The 20,144-nt window shown below is 38.3% G+C and overlaps 1 protein-coding gene across 1 annotated transcript in view; it reads right to left on the bottom strand.

Moving 5' to 3' along the window:
• Positions 1 to 14,337: 14,337 nt before the first annotated feature.
• GNB1 (G protein subunit beta 1) overlaps positions 14,338 to 20,144 on the bottom strand; it is a 52,899-nt gene continuing 47,092 nt past the window's right edge. The window contains 7 exon segments of the mRNA XM_009671585.2: positions 14,338 to 15,918; positions 15,921 to 15,968; positions 15,971 to 16,062; positions 16,474 to 16,525; positions 16,528 to 16,581; positions 18,883 to 19,099; positions 19,698 to 19,899. Of these exon segments, the coding sequence (XP_009669880.2) occupies positions 15,818 to 15,918; positions 15,921 to 15,968; positions 15,971 to 16,062; positions 16,474 to 16,525; positions 16,528 to 16,581; positions 18,883 to 19,099; positions 19,698 to 19,899 (766 nt within the window). The 3' untranslated portion in view covers positions 14,338 to 15,817.

Raw genomic sequence — 20,144 nt, 5'->3', positions numbered from 1 at the left:
CCTTGCAGTTCTAGGACACTACAACTCCAACTCCAAGAGCTTTGTTGTTAGGCTCACAAAAAGAAAACCATAATTTTGCTGATCAACAGATATATTTTAGTTTCCTGTGTTTGCTGATTTCTTCCTCTAATTTTGGAAAGTAAACTTTCCAGTCTTTCTGGCCTTATCCCCCATTGGCCCTCAATGATTTCCAGTAAACAAGGCTGATCTTGAATCATGCTTTTGCTTCCTGTTTTGTTCCTAAGCATCCTCCTGTTGTGAAAGACCGGGTTAACCATTCAGAAAACACTTCAGCATCCAGGTCAGCGATGTAGCATTTATAAATCTATTATAAAACAACTCCTAATCATAGGAAAACAGAACTTGGTGAGAGCTCAGGAGGTCATACTTTCCTGTGGCCCAAGGCAGGATCAGTTTTACCCATGTCATATCTAGCAGACATCTACCAAAACTGTTTGTGAGGCTCTCTAATGGTAGCAACACACAGCAACCTAAGGCAATCTTTCAGTGTTACTAGTAACTGACACATGAATAAGCTTTTCCGGATGTTTAATGTGAATCTTCCTTGATACAGTCTAGATCCATTACTTTTTGTCCTATTCACCACGGACATGGCGGGGGGGAAAAAAAATACCCTCAACTCCAGCAGCTTTTGACACAGAGACTTATGTTTCGTCTGTCATCTTTTTCTTTAATTGAAACATGTCTGTTTAATCAGTCCTCACCTATAGTGATTTCTAGCTCTTTGATCATTTTGACTGCTGTCCTCTGGACATTTTCCAATTTATCCATGTTTTCTTGAAGCACAGCAACTGAAATTGCAGCCATTACCCTGTCAGAGAAACCACCACTGAAGAGGACAGGCAGGTTACTTTACAGGCTTTGCATGGTGTAATACCATTTGTACAACTTAGTATGTCAGCCTTTTCTGCAATGGCATGGCATGGTTGACTCATTTAGCTGGGGATCTGTCATAATCCCTTGATCCTTGTCTGAAACACTGCTGCTTATCTTTTCATTCCCCAGTTTGTATTTGTGCATCTTATTATTTCTTCCTAAATGTAGCTCTCCGTATTTTTTCCTACCAATTTTCATATAATGTTTTCTGGACTATTTCTCTAACTTTTTGAGCAACGACTTTTAGCTTGTTTGACTTGCCACTTAGTACTTTCTTGGGTACAAAAATTGTGTCACAGTTATAATGATCAGAGTTGAATGTGTACGCATTGGCACAATCAACATGCTTATAGTGTTGCATTCATATGGTAAATGCTCCCACTTAAACTGAGCTTGTACATGCAAATGAAGTCAGAACAGTATAATCAAATATGTAGCCCTGCACACATTTACTTGATATCTATTCTCATTCTTTACATGCTCTGGAGTTTCCCTGGGGCTTTTAGTGTTGGAATTCCTGCAGTCTGCAATCCCTTCTTGGACCTTGTCCAATATTTCACAAGCCCAAGCACTGCTATATTCTGTTCTGTGTGATAAGGGACTCTGTCGCTTCAGGACAGAAGCAACAGGTCTCCCTCTATCCCTCTATCCCCAGCGCAGGGGTATCTGAACAAGCCCGCACCTCCTGCATCACTGAGAGGTGATACAGGCAGCGGCAGAAGGTGCCACCAGCTGCTTCTATCATATCACTATCCCTTGCTCCAGAACACCCCAACAGAGGTGGATAGGGAGCACTAAGTCATAGTAACCAGGAAGAAAACCTGTAAAACCACCTGCTTTTTGGAGTTAAAATGCTTATAACAAAAATTGAAACTTTTTAGATTTAAAACATAAACACTAGTAGTGCCCTCTAGTGTTTATGAGATGGAGCAAACTTCTTAACTGAACTTCTACTTAGGCTCAATAGGTTCAAGCTCAAAAGGTGAACTTATTAATTAAGCTCAATAACATTACTTAATGCGACCACTGTGGCAACAGACTGCCCATCAGCCAGAATGAACTCATTTTTATGTCTTTCCTTAAAAGTTTCCTGCAAGTAAGTTTGGGTTGTCAAAACTGGGCTGACCTAAAAGGTAGACTTTGCCATTCCACTGCACATGAGGCTGCAAAAATTCAGGGTGCAAAAGTAGCAGTGTCTTTTCATCATACTCCATCTCTATAAAGGAATGTAGAAGATTCAGGAGAACAGCACGTTTTGCCATGGGCATCTAAGAGAAAAAGAAGTACACAATAGCGCTTTGTATTGTGTGTTTTACCAATGAGTATCGTCTGTAACAGTATTCCCTAACAATAGCAGTTGTATATCCCAAAACCACTACGAAGCATAAGAGTTTCCAAAAACATGCAATGGGGCATATTCCCTGACATAAATCACATGTTGGAAAAATTACAGAGGCCTGAATGTTTGCTTATGATCATACACACATCTTAGGAAGACCATAAGCATCAAAGTCACTAGCAATCAGTAGATTCCTTGTATGTTCTGTGTAATTGCTGGCACTCCTATTCTGGAATGAAAGTCTGACCTATAGGTCTGAGGCTTCATTTATAGTTTTTCTGTAATCAGAATATAGGCATATGACCCAGTGACGGACTGCAATAGAAAATTACACAGTATCAACAGGAAGAGCCTTAAAAATTTACCAAGCTTAACAGTAACTGTTTACTTTTTTGTGGATTTGTCGCACTCTAAAAATTGTCGTTGACTAGATGTTGGCTGGAAAAAATTACGACTTGACAAGATTCCATATTCTTCTTTATGCAATGCTTTTGTGGGGTCCTCTTGTAAGTTGTCAGCCCCTCTGATCCTTGGAATTGGTGGGCAGAGCCTGTTATGGAAAGAGAACGTCCACCTCTCACCAGGGAAGAATGGCACTATATTTATCAGTCCCTGGCAGAAAAAATAAGAGGAAAAAAGTTAACAGGTTTGGCTTGAGGTTAGAAGGCTAAAGAGCAGCACGGGAGGTTCAGACAACATTAATGAGTCCATGAAAAGCTTAAGAAATTAATGGCTACTCTCTAGAGAAGCTTTGCCCAACTAGATGCGTGGACCAGAGCCCTGAAGTCTCAGAGAACTTTCCCCATCCATCCTCCTTTTCTCAGACTGACAGTTCTGAAGAATAGCTTTTGAGGAGAGTGCATCATTATAATCACTTTTATAACAGCAGTCTTATAATCTGTAAAATGGAGCAGGAAAAGAATTAGCTTTTAACCAGGGATCAACCACAGTAACAGAAATAAACAAACAAGAAACCACTGGCACCTTATGCCACGTGCTCTTTAGTACTGTATTACATGTGTTACCCAGATGTTCATCACAACAGGGCCAAGATGCATAAAAATTCCCTATTGCTGAACTTACTCCATTATGAAGATGTATCTCTGCATATCAGGAAAAGATACAAAAAGTGTTCTTAAAGGGTAATGTAACAAGGAAGGCAGTATTACGGTATTTAAAATCATCCAGAACTGGTAAACCCCCAAGATACAGCAGCGCAGCCAGGTATAACAAGGGAACGGGAGTCACCATACCTATCTTTTGCTTCCACATTTGCCCTTGGGCCACACCTTGACATTAAGACCCTTAATCTTGCAAAGCATGGATCACTGTGACAAGTTCCCAATCTAAACTAGTCATTAACAGCAGATGGCAGTAGAAACTAGAGTCTGGGGCTTTCAAGCCAGCCTATACATTAGATTTAGTCAAAGTTTGTTCAGTCGCATAACACCCCATATACAGGGGATTTAATAAGCGTGGCTTGCATGTTTATCATGGGATGAGTATGGGTCTTGCAAAAATTCTGTGGAGTTAAATAGATGGGTTAGGCAAATTTGGGGCACGGTCTCGCAAATTAATCTCCCTCAGTGTACTCTGCATGTGCACACAGTGTGCCAGTACACAGGTCTTTATGGAACTACCTTCCTTCACAGAGCTCTTGCAGAACGACAGCCTCATGTTGTTCATCTCCAAGTTATCTGAACTTCTTTTTTCTCCGTATTTTAAACATACTCTCCTGCCACGGTCAGTTACTTGATGTTAAATCACATAGAGCATCAAAAAAAAAAATTAAGATAAGAGCTGAAGTTTTATCTCTACGTTAATACACTCCCATTAAAACGATACCTTCCACTAACCTTCACCCATAGCAAGACAGTACGTATAAATACTCCCTACTTTGGCAATTACGTTAGCAGTGAGAAGCTGCAGGGGGATCAGGATCCCATTGTACTGGGTCCTGCCTACACAAGTAACAGGACTCAAAGTTCCTAGCTAAAGAACAACTCATATAAGCCTTTCTGATATACTTCAGGGTCTAGTTCCTTTATTTCACTTAACTTCCTTTCCATTCATAAAATACGCTAGAAATTTCATACACATCCTATCAAACATATTGAAACCAAAATTTCAAATGACAATGCAAGTGACCAGAAATCAAACTACTTAACAGACAGATATAATGGACATGCCTAAGAGTTAAACAGTTATGACTTCCAGGTCAGCAGTCAGACCAAATCTTATATAAACCTAGGAAAAGTGATGTTTGTTGTTCACACATGGCATAATCCTCAATTCACAGCAGCTGAAGAAGAGTTTGTACCTGGCCACTCATGCAAACAAGGTCCCTAAATAATGCATAACACTACTATGAATTAGTTCTTGATGCTTTCTGACAAGATTACAAATCTTTTTATTTCAATCGGCAGTATTGGAAGTAGCCATTCTGAAAAGGTCAAGTTACAAATTAAGATTGCTTGCAGACTATTTCATCCAATGAATTCTAGTTTAGTACCAGACTAATGAAAATTGTTGGCTTTAAGAATGGAAAAGAGGAAAAAAGGAAAGATCTAAGTAACTTTCGGATGGGATGCAGCTGCCAAGTTACATAACATTTCAGAGAGCCCAAACAATTATTTTATGGCCTGGTCTTCCTCCATAGAGCTGAATTTCCATACCGCAAAGCATTAAAGCTTCGCAAACAATACCAAGAAAAACAGGGCTATCATCTGAGTAGGAAGAACAGGCTCATAAATCCCTCTGATATAATTACAGAGGACATCCTGTGGAGAACTCAGCCAAACACAACTCAGAAGGATTCTGTCTCTCTCTGTTCTCCCTCCTCCCTGCTAGGATAAACTGTAAAATTAGGAATATTTCTGCTTTATCTGGCTTACACCCAAATGTGTTACAGTTGACATTTCCTCCAACAATATCAGAATGTCATACTAATCCCACCCTGATACTATTGCCATCATCTTTTGCTGCTTAGTGGAGTGATTACGTGTGGCGGAAAAATGACAGCAACTGCCAAGATTTGTCAGCCTGAGTAAGCGGATGTCAGACAGGAAGAGCGAAGGCAAAGAAACACTCTTCTAGCTAAACACAGAACTGCAAGCCAGGCAGCCATTCTTTGTTTCATCTCAACCATTACACAACAAGGGTAAATCACAAGCATCTCCATGCCTCAGACTTCCAGTACACAAAATGGAGGCAACTTCTCCCTTCAAAGGATGCCATTGGGAGGTTTTGCCTTTGTAGATGTAGAGAGACATACAGGCATTGCATTAACAAGTTGACAGAGTAATTCAAAAGGACACATACAGGTTTGGCAAGGGATTTCTTACTCAATTGATTTTTAAAAAATGCTGAAAATGGTTCAGGTAAAGAAACTTCTTTGCACATGTTGCACTAATGCAACACAGCTGCAAAGGAGAGCTAAACTGACTGTTACCGCTGGCACTGCTGTTTGCCATTAAAAATGTAAACAAAGCAGTAAAGTATTAGAAATAGTATATTAATAAGCTAAACTATTCAAAACCAACACGGGGACAGAAAGATGTTAAAGTCTTTTGTGTTTGTACTGCTACTACCTTAACAGTACTTTTCTAGCCAGTGTGCATCACAAATTCCAATTTATGATGCTGGTTGAAGCGCTGAGCACTGACAGAATAACTTGGAATCGAAGGGGGATACAGCTGCCCAGCCACACTATAAAATAGGCTCAAGAACTGTTATTTATTTATATTTTTAGTAGAAAGAATGAGAAGCTATCCCTGATCTAACTTGGTGAGGAACTTTCACTTCTGCCAGGGATCAGAGCTGAGGTCAGAAGACTGGCTCCCATCTGGTATTTCTGGTTAAGTTATTCTTGGTGTTTAAAACTGTGATAACCTTCAAAGAACAAGAATGATCCTTTGCTTATTAAAGGAGTTTAACCTTCAATTCTGAATAAAATAGACTCCAAGAAACAGCTTAATTGCTGACTTTTGCTCCATTTCCTCTCACTACGCCTGATGCCATCACCTGATTGAAAAAAGCCATTGGAGGAAGAAGATAGATCTGCCAAACAGCATCATTTTTAATTCCAAGCATCACTTTCTAGGACTACCACCAGCACACACCAGGCCTGGCCAATGCATCCCACTCAGTTTCTTCCACTCCGAATGTTTTCGGTCACTTTGGCTTTCCTGTATAATTCAATAATACCTCATACCCAGGGCAATTCTCTCATGTTACTTGACAACATGAACTCGGGACAAGATTTACAAAGCTGTTCAGGACCCAGTGGGTTAACCACACATCTGATGCGTACAGCAGATGAAATGAAGATCGGTTCAATTAAGTGATGTAGCCATCCTTGAAAAAGCTCCCAAATCTCTCATTAGTGCAAACTGGTGTCCATCACTCCCAACAGAGCTGTCACTTCACAGATCCTTACTGTTCATTCAAGGGCTCAGATCCCCACTAGACAAAGAGCAGCAGCTGTTTAAGTAACACTAACAGCTCCTATGCTCTACAAGAAAAGGCAGAGGGGCAGGAAGAAGGTGGAACCAGTGCTCTTAAGGGGGCTCAAAGTCTCACCGCATGACTTCTCCCTTCACCTACACTTTTAGTGGCTTTCAGAAAGTGGAAAGTAAGATGAAAGACATTGTTCAATGCATAAGCACAACAAAAACACAAACCAAAACAGGCCTGAATTTTGCTTGACCTGAGGAGGCAGACTGCCTTCAGTTCTAACAAACGCAGTCAACTCTTTTCCTAAGCCATTCTGAAGAAAAGGCAAGAATATGGATGCTGTTTGAAGGGATTTTAACTCCCAGGTTTCTTCCACTTCATGATTTGAGTGGATGTGTTCATCATTTATAGTCCCAAACTACAGATTATACTTAGAACAAAATAAACTCATCACAGACTATACCCTGCTCCTCCTATTGGAGATGGAGAGGTACAGATGGTATTTCATTTCCATCATCCATGTCTAGACATATCTAAATACATAAGATCCACACTGTCACGGAGAAGGGACTCACAAGCAATAGTTTATTTGTAAATGCAGCTATAGAACTGTTAATGGTATGGGAGCAGTGATGTTTTTGTCAATGTATAAGATTTTTCTTGTTTGGGAATAGTACGTTTTTTGATTGCCCTAGGGATTAGAACTTCTTAGAAAGATTTCTGGTAATTTCCAGTATGTGGGTGCACCTACATACGTACAAATATGTTTCTGTATATTACCTACAAAGTACAACCCATATCACAGCTGATACAGATGTTTGTTCTATGCTTTTCTGCAATGTAATTATTTAGAAACTCTCTCAGCTTCCGGTATTATTTGATTCAAATACAATCAGTGCTGCTAAGCACAGAATTAAATAAAGGTGTTACCATATTTAAGTGCAAAAGATGGACTCCTGCAATTGATTCTGCAAATATGACAAGGTCCCTAGTAGGCTAGTTTCTGATATACTGAAGGACAACCTGAGATCAGACCAGACTTCAAGGTAAGTAACCACCAAATAATCTAATGGGTTAGAAATCTAGAAGCTCATTTAAGTTCTAATTTCACATCATAGGGCTGTAAGACTTCCACGTGTAAGTCTGCGGACCCTCTTACAGTAAGTATATCATGCTTACTAGTTCACAGCAAAATAAATAAATAAATAAAATCCAAATACTTTTGTTTGGTATAAAGGAGAGGTTGAAATACCATTCCATGAAGTGAACTGCAACTGTACCTAGTCCACTTCATCCACTTTTTAGTCTTCTGAGTACTAGCATGTTTTCTCAGAGCATCTTTAGTGTACGAGATAAGAAGGGAGGAGGAGGGGAGAAAAACCTTCAGCTGTAAAGCTAGAGTAATTTTAATGTCAGATATCGACTATCACTCACTTAAAAATCATGTCTTGTTCTTCACACTGGATTACCCAATGGCAAATAAAGGTACCAGTTTCAGGGAACAAGCGTCAAATCTGATTATTCTAGTTGAAACTTGTTTCAGTTTTGTTTTATGTCATAGAAAGTAAATCACTCTTCCATTGATTTTTCAACTACCGTTCCTTATCTTTTTCTTAAGCTTAAATATACATAGTTCCATATTATTACAATATGACTTACTCTGCCAAGTCCCAGCCAGCGTAGAAAAGGATCTGCTGCTGCCTACTTGGCTCTTCAGCGCTCAGCATGAATCTTTATTTTGTAAAGGAAACAGAAGCCTAATGTTAATATTCTACAGATGTTAAAATGCAGACTTTTTAAAATAAGGGCTTAAATTTATCTGATATAACAATTAAAAGATATCTACACCATTGCGTGTATCAAGAACAGGATATACCATAGCAGTACTCTTTTCTAACACAGAAAGGTACTTCACTACACTGCTTGGGGGGTGGGAGGGAGACACCACCTGAGCCTCATCTGAGCAGAAAAACCTTGCCAAAGTATCTTCATCAGAAGCTCCAGATTCCAATTCCTACTTGCAAGCAGAGGAAGAAAGCTGCAGAGAAGAACAAGTGTTCGGGAGTAGATTGTGATAAAAGTAACATCAAAAGCATTGAGAGAGAGTTCAGAAATGTATGTGGAAGAGGAGTGCAGAGAATTCATGTGACATTTGTGACCTCCACCCACTACTTTCTAAACTGGAGTGGGATTCAAAGTTCTCTCAGAAACCCTGCTCTGGTTAACAGTGGCTGATTTTAATCTCTCTGACTGCCATCTGAAGTTTTCATTAAAAAGAAAGCTTAGAAAAGGGTGTCCTGAAAAAAGTAAACATTAAGAGCAGCTTGTTTTGTTTGAAGACCTTCATGGAAAAATGTGAACATCTTCAGTGGTCTCTGAAGGTATAAGGAAGTAGGGGTTACATGTACTAGGAACACATACTGCACTCTAATTCAGCATGGGTTTCCTTATCACATATGTTTCCTCTACATTGAACACTAGCTTATGATTTATACCACCAGATGGCATTGCACCCTTTGTATAGCTATATACAGTTTTAATGAGAACTCAACACATTACCAACTTACAAACGTTCTTCCTTTTTAACAGAGTTTTTTCCTCTCCTGTCTATTTTGACATTTAAAATTCTGTCACATCAAATAAACTTTTAATTCCCCACTTCCAGCTCAACAGGCGATTACCTCACAGGGTCAATCACACCGCACAGCATTAAACTAGCGCAAACGGCTTACGATTAAGGAAAAGAAGACTCTCCCTGTGACCTAATTTATGGTAAAATTGACTTAACGTAAGGCTGGAATTACTCAAGTGAGTATATCCGAGGGCCTATGTTTCCAAATGGTCCCTTTTCAACAGCCATCTCTAAGAAACAGGAAACTCCTATAACTTTTTTTTTTTTTTCGTGTTTCTGAAGGGTTAATGTTTCTCCCATATAAGTAACATACTGGGTAATTATTCAGGTACTGTCCGGGGTTAATATCACATATATACTTTCAAAATACTTCTTGGAAACTTTTTGTTTTGGCTTTTGAAGAAAAAGCTGAGCAGATATTGTTTCAGAATTATTCAACTTTGCCTCCCTCAATGAACAAAGATTGAACGAGCCCCAGTTTTTCAAAGGGTAGGTGCTCTGAACTTTGGAGTATCAGCTCCACAATTTCATATTTGAAAAGAGAATGGGAACTACCATAGGAAGTACTAGCTTAAGCTTTCCTGCCTCTGTTGAACCAATTTAACCCACAAGAATAAATGCTACATAAAGAAATTTCTCTGGTTTGGCCTGAATTTCAACATTCTTAAAATGCATATGTAACACAGCAGTCATTCCCACGCTGTGATCTATACTGACATAACTTCTATAGTATATATACTATTACACTAGCATGAAAAAAATAAATAGACTTTTGTTATACACTTAAATTCAAGGGACTGGAACAAATGATGTTTTTCAGGAAGAGGGCTTGTAAACAGACATACCATTAGATCCTTTCTACATAAGGATAGTTAGATCCACTTATTCCTTAGTATTTCTGCCAAAATTACCAAAAACTGAACATTTGTTTTAGCGTTGGATTCCCAATAGGAACAATTGGCTGCTGGGACAGAACAGCAACTGGATACACTTTAGTAAAGTTAGGGGGCCTAAGAGAAGCTAATTTGATTAATAGCCAAAACAAAAGAAATTTCAAAGTGAGTATATCCTGCTACTAACCTGATTAATAGTCAAAACAAAAGAAATTTCAAAGAGAGTATATCCTGCTACTTACCTTTAGTTTATGAGATAACAATATCACCAATGTAAGCTAGGCAATCAACCTATCAACCTATTATCAACCACAACCAGATAATACAGCATGCAGAACAAAGAGCTGTCATATGTACCTGAATTCAATCATTTCTCAAGTGACCATATCTAGGGCTTTTTCACAGGCCTTTGGCATTAACTCCCTAACAGAATTTTCTGCTGTAGTTATTCTTTACATAAATTTTAAAAGTTACAAAAATGAAGCTTATGTATTTCAGCACTACATTCCAGATTTCACTGGGGAAAGACTTTCCATGCCTAGTAAAGCCTTCGCTATTTGTTGCTGCTCCTCTTCTTCAAAAGGAAAGAGGCGGGCAACAAAGTATATATGCGAACTTGAGGGCCTGAGGCCAGAAGGCTGGCAATCTGTCAGTCACGTATCACCTCCTGCCAGGAAGCAGAGGAATTGCAGATTGCCTCAACAGCTGTTTCTGGAGAGAACCTTTAACTCAAGCAGTAAAGCCTAGAAGAGCCACATCAAAATAAGTTACACAGACCAGAGAAAATAAAGGCCTTGATTCTACTGAGTGACTGATTATAGCAGGCTCATGGACAGGGCGAGCAGGGGCAGAAGTCACCTTTCACAAGAAAACAAATGGACAGCACCCAGTAATGTGTAAGAAAAGACTGGAACAGAAGGGGACAGAGAAGGACCTTCCTTTGGAATTTTCTAACTCACCAGGTCCAGTGGACCAAAAAGTACATAATTCACCAAATAACACTGCCAGTAAAAAGCACATCTCATAGGATGCAAGCAGCTGCCACTCAGTATACAAGGTATCTGCTCTGATCACTGAGCAGAGAGGGAACTTTCATGCAACAGGGAGAAGCCTTTACGGCCCTCGAAAGAGCAGTAGTGATAAGGGAATAGGCAAAGCATCCCCCTTCTAAAACAATGAAACTGAATCTATTGTTTGTTCTTTACAGACTTTCGCAAGCTCTTCTTCCTCCCTTTCTCTCAGTGTCCAAGACAGAAGAAACATAAGATTTCACATACTTTAGGAGACTTATTACACACTGAAACATAATAGGGACACAAAGTGGTCAGTGCAACTCAGATGCATTCACTACCCTGACAGTTGAAGCTAAAGCAGACTTTCTAAAGGTTATACAAAAGGGAGAAAAACAGAGCACCACTATGCAAAAATAGCCAACTGCTGTTTAGAACCTCTTTATTAGTTTGTTCTTCCCTTAAAAATTTGAATTCAAGATTACACCTACACTAAGAACAGCATCAATCATAATACCACATAAGATCCTGATTTGCTTCAGACCCAGAATTCAGCAAGGGTGACTTGTTTTATTATTCTTTATTTACTCTGCCACTTCCCAGAAGCCAGATCATTCTGGTTTTAGCTCCTATAGAGGATATCTCAATCAGTACTTTTAAGTGTATATCTCAATCAGTACTTTTAAGTGTATTTCACAACTGATTTAAAATATACCCACAGCATTTCACAAAGGTCAAAACTTGGAATGCACAACTCATCCATTCTTCTACTAGCAGTAGTTTCTCACATCTTTTAAGATACTTAGTTCTCTAAGAAAGTAATGAAAAGGCCACCGGGGCACAGAAAACATTAAAGTCTTGATGCAAGGTACTGAGACTAAAAAAAACAGCGATCTCATCCTCCATTTGACTGCCCCCTGCCCCGCTCTTTATGAGCGCTTCAATACTATGGATGTCCATTCTATTACCAGGACAAAATTTCCAAGCTAGGACCAGATAAATACCTGTAACTCACTCTTTCCTCAGCTTCACACCCACTCATTAGCCAATACCTCAGATCCACCAATCTTACCCACCTTTGTCACCTAACTTGCTTTATTAACATGGAAAACTTTATTCCATCCTCCTTTATAAAGGCATTACTCCTCATTCCTTCATCCATCTAATAAATACTCAGAAGCCCAGAATGAGTCAGGAACTGCAGAAGCTGCCGCAAATGCCAAGCAAGATAAAACCATTCTCAAGTACTATTGTTCTCGGTTTATGAACATTAGCTCTAGAAACTTGCCAGGAGCTTGATGAACCTGCTCTTTCGGAACCACATCTGAGTTATCTTTAAGCTAGAACCTTTTCAAAACCTACAGGAAGAGCCACTATGTTACTGTGACTGCCCTACATAAGATGATATGAACCATTTTGATTTGGGTACAGATCAAGGCCACCCTAAAACTAAAGGCATTCAAAACTCAAAGACTGGGCCCAAAGTGACAAAAAAATGAAAGAGTTCACTGCTTCTCATGTGGCATGTTCATTTTCTCCCTGTTACACCATGCTGAATAAGTAAACTACAGCATTTAAATGTGTGTCTATTTTCACGTAAGGCTTCGTATTTAACAGAAGCACTATCTGTAACAGAGAAATCTCCCAATCGTTAAGTGTTTCAGATAAATCACACTACACATTAGCCTCTTGACAGAAGAGGTTACTATCTTTGTGGGTATTTTATTGCCAGCAAAAGCATTCTCAGCGCAGGCAGGAATTCAACATATGGATAAAGATGAGGGAAAGTAAGACAAAGAATGCCTGCACTGATTTTATTATAAATAGGTAAGTCATATCTGAAACATCTGCTGCAATAACAATATACTAAGGAATGGAAAAAAACAGTTATATCTTTTGGAATTGGAAAAGACTAAATTTGAATTCCAAAATTTATGCATTTCCAGCCACATGCTCACTTACCACTATTCTGCAATCCAAAAAAATCCAAAGCTAACAGTCAAAGCTGCTACTTTAGTAATGCCACCATCATATTTTCCATGCTCACAGCTTTTAAAAACTTCTCCATTGAGGCTTAGAATTTCCATGTTTGGGAGGAAACCAAGCCATGGCACTGGAATTTCTCTTAGTTGATGTGAAAAGAGGAAAATCCACTTTCTTGCTCGAGGTTGATTAAGAGAAGCAATTTTATTTATTAAAATACAAAAAAATCTCAAGCTGACCAATACTGGTTAAATCAATTGCATTTTAACATCCCTAAGTACTTGTTTCATAAATTTGCTTTTGTGGGTAGAAAAATTGATAATTTTTTTTCTAGATTTAATTCTGGCTAGTGGGGCTTTTGTTCTTACTGAGCATTAAAAAGGCAGCCACTTACCCTTCTTAATACCTACGGTAAGGACAGCTAACACTGACAAGGGAGCTTATTTGATCAGATCCTCAAATGGCAGTAACATGACATGTTCCACTCAATTCTTTTCCTATTAAAGGATACAAAAAAATTCAAACAAGTTACTGCATATTTTGCTCTGTTATTTGAGACTTCAGGTATTGTACACTTGTATATTGTCCAAAGTGTTTTTGTGATCTATATTACACGAATCACATTAGCTACTTTTATTTGGGGTTTGAGCTTACAGAGCTACGAGCAGTTTCTGATCAAGCTCTTGAGTAGTTCTAGCAATCAGAAAATGTCCATCTTAATGGAAGAAGAAAAAATGCCTGCAGCTGCTAACCTCACATATTTGTCATATCCTTACTAAATTCAGTGTTAGTACATATTTCACATTCCCATGTTTTCACATACTACTTGCTTTCCACTAACAAAAACCCTTGGGGTTTTAACTCATCTTGCAACTCTCTTTTTAGCTTTAAAAACTTAAACCTGCATCCCTTCACATGTATACAGTATACAGCTTTCCAACACAGCACGCGCTCTGCCCAGTTAGCCATTAAACCCATTTAAAAAAATCCAAGCCATGTTAAAAATACTGAAGCCAATTAACAATTTGTTCTGGGGCAGCATATATTTTTCTGATTTATTTCATAACTCAAATTCTGCCAGGAGTTTTGTGGGTAGAATAATAAGCTGCAACACAGATCAGTCAAAACTCATGTCAAACTGCTTTATTACATCTTAAATAACATTACATTTTAATATAGTATCTATCTTGCATCCAGCTTTCTTGAAGTACACTGACTTTAAAATTAAATACAAAAGGTGAAGAGGGATACAGGGAGTGGAGAAAGCTCTACAGAGTAGTTTCATAAAAGAGAAAAGGGGAATTCATCTTTTTATGCCAAATCCAGGCCTAATGCACAATTACAGCACACTTCTGTACAGAATGTTGCAGAAAAAACAAAATGGAGAAAAGCTACTACTGCTGCTAGGGAGGAGCATTTCTGGATACAGTGAGAAGATAGGAAAGTTAACAGAACAATCTGCTGTCCAAACGCTGCTGCTTTTAATATTTTATTTGAAAAGAAAGCCAGGAAAACCTGCTCATTACAAAAGTGACTCTAATCAGATGCAAAGGATTCATCCTGCAAGAGGAACTGGCTGTGAGGAACTAATTTATTAAGAAGATGGTCTAGGTTCCCTCCTCCCACACCCCAGAATCATTGACAGCGATTGTTTGAACAGGTGGTTTCTTAAAAAAAACAAACAAACAAAAAAACAGATAGTGACTTATCACGCTACTCCAAAACGTGCATAGCTTTGTACTTAAGTTCTTCATATGTTTATGCACAGAGTAGCAACAATAAATGAATACAGGACAATGGTTACAGTTTTTAAACAGGTTATTTCTTTAAAAGAAAAAACATCTAAGGACTTAGTCCAATATGCACTTTTTAGCATTTCTACAGCATGCGATTCTAAGAGTAAACCCACCCAATATGGCAAACAATCAAAAAAAGGTTTTTTTTTTTTGTTTAACTTAGAAAGTTCAAGATCATTATTTTCAAAACATTGATTTGTACATCATTTCATACACAAAGAATTGACTCAATACCCAAGTGTAGGATAGGTCTCTTTCGAAAACAGAGATTCCTGGTTGTTGAGACTACAGGGTAGTGTTAGTATATATAAACTGCCCTTTCAAGTGGGCAAAACGAAAGCAGATAAAAAAAAAAAAAAAAAAAAAGGAGGGGGAGGGAAACACACCAAAAATTGCATTTGTTGCCCATAAAAGGTGAAAGGATTCTTTAAACAAGCATTCATTACCTTGTACAGCATGTGCTTGATTACCTTACTTCTTAACATTATTCTATATATGCCATGTTTTGTGCAACAATTATCTGTGATACTAGAAAATAAAATTAAAAAAAAAAAAAATCAAAGACTAGATTTACAGCGTTAACAACCCCCCAGATTCTCTGGGCTAGGACTCCCTTGTTTTGCTCAATTGAAGAAAAGTATTTAAAAAGGAAACTTGGAAAAAATCCTGCTACAAATACGACTAAAATTTGCAACTGTGTGAGATAAAACAAAGTTCTTAACTTCAACTTGGAAACTACAGTGAAAGCTAATCGTTTCACAACTATGATCAAGTTAATTTTCTGGTCATGCCTTTATGATAGTGTTTCATTTTTAAATTCCCAGACAAAAAAAAATGGTCCCAAAAGGAATGCACAATTTCATTTTGCTTACAACCACAGAAATTCTTCTTGGAAAGGTAATTGTGCTCTTCATTTCAGCAACAGGAGACGGAAAAGATCTTGCCCTTTGGAGCTGGGGAGGATGGGGTCCAAGTTAGTACGGTCAGACTGGATATGCTATCATTTTTAATTTTCAGCCGCTGGAAAGTTCTTCCAGTCACGGAGTCCGCTGCTCTTCTGACACACAGAAAGACATATTATGAGCTGCACTTTGATAAATTGTAGCAAGTTTCAAGTTTTGCTCTCCCTGCTCACTGACACATTCAGCCATTATTTCACCATTTTCAAGAATGCCATTTATTTAGTAACTCAGATTCAAAAAACTGCACAGTCATCCCTGCCAGGAAAATAAAACATGCCCAAAAGAGTTCACCTGTCCACAAAACCACTGCTTGTATTAAGCAAGTAGCCTTCTAAAGAAAGAAGCTTTTTTTTCCCCTCCCCTAAGGATGTTCTGGTTTGAACTATGAGCTTGTAACATCAGTAAAACAGGACCTTTTTTTCACTGTTCCAAAAAGCATTCTGAATGCAATGGGAAAAAACCTAAGGGAAACTTACAGGAAGTTAGTTAGTTGGATGCCTACTTACTTCAGTTCCAGATTTTGAGGAAGCTGTCCCATGATCCTGTTGCCACTGCCATACCATCATCAGTCACACCTAAGCAACTGACACGGTTATCATGACCGGCAAGGACACCTATAAATAAGAACATGCAACAGATGCATTGCATTGCTTTTGAGGATTTCATTGTTTAGTTTAAGTAATAGGGCATCCATGTTTTAATTAGCCACCCATACATCCAAAACACCCCAAACAAATGTGGTCTGCATTTTTAAATGCTTTTGTTTTTGTAAACACAAACAGAAAGAGAGTGAATTTGCAAGGGAGTAGTTTAGAAAATGCAATACCTGAGGATTTTACTTGATTTACTTTCTCATGAATTGTGAAATCAATGCCTTCAAAATTCCGCTGACAACACACATCAAGTATAGTATAAAAGCATGTGCTGAACAGCTCTTATTTCCCCTCCCTGAAGACCAATTAGTATTTTACAAGACTTGTGAACGTGCAAAAACAGAAATTAAGCTGGATTGTGTTACAAACACTAGATCATTTTTTCATCCAACTAATTTTATCTTACAATGCTTTCAAGCACTTAAAATACTTAAATGCCTACACTGATTGCATTTGCCAAGATGAAGCTCTGTTGCGACTCAATTATAGTATCATTAAAAAAACAAACAAAAACAAACAAAAAACAACAATGAGATATTGAACAGAAAATAAATTAAAGGAGTCAACATTTTCTTCTACCTCCTTTAAATATTTCAAGGAGGTTAAAAAAAAAAATCCTACTCCTGTTCAACCTCTACTCCACCCACTGCACAGGGCTAGAGATATTCTTGACAGAGTTACAATTAGTCATACTACATCAATTACAATGCTCATAGGGCTATCCTCATTCATCTTTTTGGGCTTCTTCCTCCCCCTTCCCCAAGGGGAATTCTCCAAAACAGAACACACATGAAGTCAGATTTAATTCTCATACAAATTCTCATATAAATGTTTAAAGAATTAATATTTTTATTTCTTAACTCAGTGTGAAAATCACTACATCATACACCAGGATTCTTGATGTTTGAAAAAGTAACATTTTTAATTTGCTTTACAAAAGCAGTAACACTGCGTGGGTAATACTGTTAATCTCCGGAGCTTATCAAATCTGTACAAGAGTCCAAGCCTCAGCACTGAATTTTGCACTTCTGCAGAAGCCAAATCGTAAGTGCTGAAGTGGCTGAAAGCACCTTCAAAAATTCAGTGGCATACAGAAGCCAGCTGCCAGAGGTAATAAAACGCCCAGGAGTTATGTAGGATTTATTGTGGGAATAGCATTCAGCAGTAATAAGTACTGAAACTTGGTAAAATAAAGAAAGAGCCAAGAATTTTCATACGGTTTGGACAAAATAAATCAACCACAAAGGTATTTATTACAGAATCAGGCACTACAGGTAGGCAAAACCTGCTCAGCAATTGCAAACCTCAGAACATTTCAATAAGCAGAATACTTGACAAAGTAGCTGTTTAAATCAGAGTTCTAAATGCCAATTAACATATTACTGCATAATGTTACAGCATATTCTACTCATCTCCTATTTCTGTATTGTTCCACTATAGAGCTTTTCATCTCGACAGAGTTTTGTTTGAAGATATACAGGTAAGCAATAGGATCGTATTATTTCCCCCCCAGCCCGAGTTGTCTCTATAGTTACAGCTACAAATAACTATCATAAAAGGTGTGTTTCATATAAATAGCCTCAATGAGTATCAAAACTCTTACAAGGGAAGTAGAGCAAGTAATGTGAGAGTATCTTTGATCATTCTTCTATTAACATATATAAAGTGTCATCCCATAAGCAGTTAAACTTTATAAAACAAACACAAACTAAGTGGTGTTTTTTTAATTAAATACTGCCTTGCAGAAGCGTTTGCTGTACAGAGAACTTTGAGATAACAAAAATCAATGACCACAAGTTGCTGCTTGATAGTTACACTACCGTACAATCCATGCAGCTGTACAGGAGAACATGAAATTGATAGCCTATCAACTTCCACCTTGTAGTATTTCTCTTAACTATGCCAGTTATTTTATTACTAACATCAGGCAACTGCAAACCCTTTCTATGTGAAGTGGACAGTACGCTGAATCACTTTGAACAGTTCAGGGGAAGGGGGAGAAGAGGAAAACCCACCCCACACAACCCAGACCTTTGTTTTGATGGCAGGATTCCTGTTTTCAAGCATCCATTGTTCTCATCTATCATTTACAAGTACTCCAACATATTTGTTAACATACATAAGCTACTTTTATCATTGGTCATCTCAAAGCAGATTATCAGAGTTTTAAAGTTGAGACATTTGCATAGAACTGCTGGCCTTCCCTGTCAACTTACACATTCAGTTTGTTACTCTATCCTATTTAAAACCAAATATGCTTACCTGCTCTATCAGCTTTCAGTGTATCCCAGACATTGCAGTTAAAGTCATCATAGCCGGCTAGGAGGAGACGCCCACTCTTGGAAAACGCTACAGAGGTGATGCCACAGATGATGTTATCGTGTGAATAAACCATAAGTTCCTGATCAGCCCGAAGATCAAAAAGCCTGCACGTGGCATCATCCGAGCCTGTGGCAAACGCATTGCCATTTGGGAAGAACTTTAATTGGGGAAGGTGGGGGCAGGGGAAGGGAGGGAAGACACAAGATTTCAAATTAATTTCACAGTAGCTGACAAAACAAGGGAACTACTAAAAAGCTGCAAAATGCTTTATGCCTGGCAGACACAAGTCCAAAATACACGAGATGCTTTTCATCTGGTACTCGGGTACAAACCCCATGTCTCCTGGAGTACTCCAAAGCTGAAAATTAGGAATAGAACTTTACCCTGGGTCCCAAGGTGGACTCAATTCCTTTGTCTCCTTGAATATACTTTGTATAGACCAAGTGTGGCAAAAAAGCAGCAACGAAGAGGAGTGTGCCCCTCTTCGCTACTGTGATATGAGTAAAACTGATCAAGTAATTAAGAGTACACAAAGAAACACTATCTTAATAGCCAGTCACTGTTTCCATTTACCACAACAAATCTGAAGTTATAGAAACTTCAGGTAGTCTCCCCAGCCGCAAAAGCTTTCAATTAAAAAAATTACGTGATAACACCAGAGCATGCAGCATACAGTACATGCTTAATAGCTGAGATGAGGGCAATATACAATTATGTATTTAAATCCCATTTCCCCAGTTCAAGTTCATACATACACAGATGGCATTGATGTCCGACTCATGGCCAGTGAAGGTTTGCCGACACATTCCTTCTCTAACATCCCACAGTTTGGCAGAGGCATCACAGGCACCAGAAACAAAACACCGGGCATCAGGAGCAAGAGACAAGCTCATGACATCCCCAGTGTGACCAGTAAATGTAGTTGTCTGCTGACCAGTTTCTATGTCCCAAAGAGCGCTTAAAAGAATAATCAGAAAGGCAAAAATCAACATATTCATGCATCCATTTTTTGTGTCCCATTAAAAGATCTATACAGCAATTCTTGTCTGAACCTCTGTGTTTACATCATTTATAAAAGGTACAATGAAGTACTAACAAAAAACACTGAAGGTAGAAGAACAGGCATTCTTTGTTGAACCATTCTGCAATGTTTACAAAATAACCATGCATAGTATATTTTAAAAGCTGTCTTTTTAGAAAAT

This window comes from Struthio camelus, chromosome 21, assembly GCF_040807025.1.
Source record: "Struthio camelus isolate bStrCam1 chromosome 21, bStrCam1.hap1, whole genome shotgun sequence".
In the NCBI taxonomy this organism is placed as follows: Eukaryota; Metazoa; Chordata; class Aves; order Struthioniformes; family Struthionidae; genus Struthio; species Struthio camelus.
The sequence above is the reverse complement of the archived record's forward strand: the minus strand, read 5'-3'. Positions and strand labels throughout refer to the sequence as shown.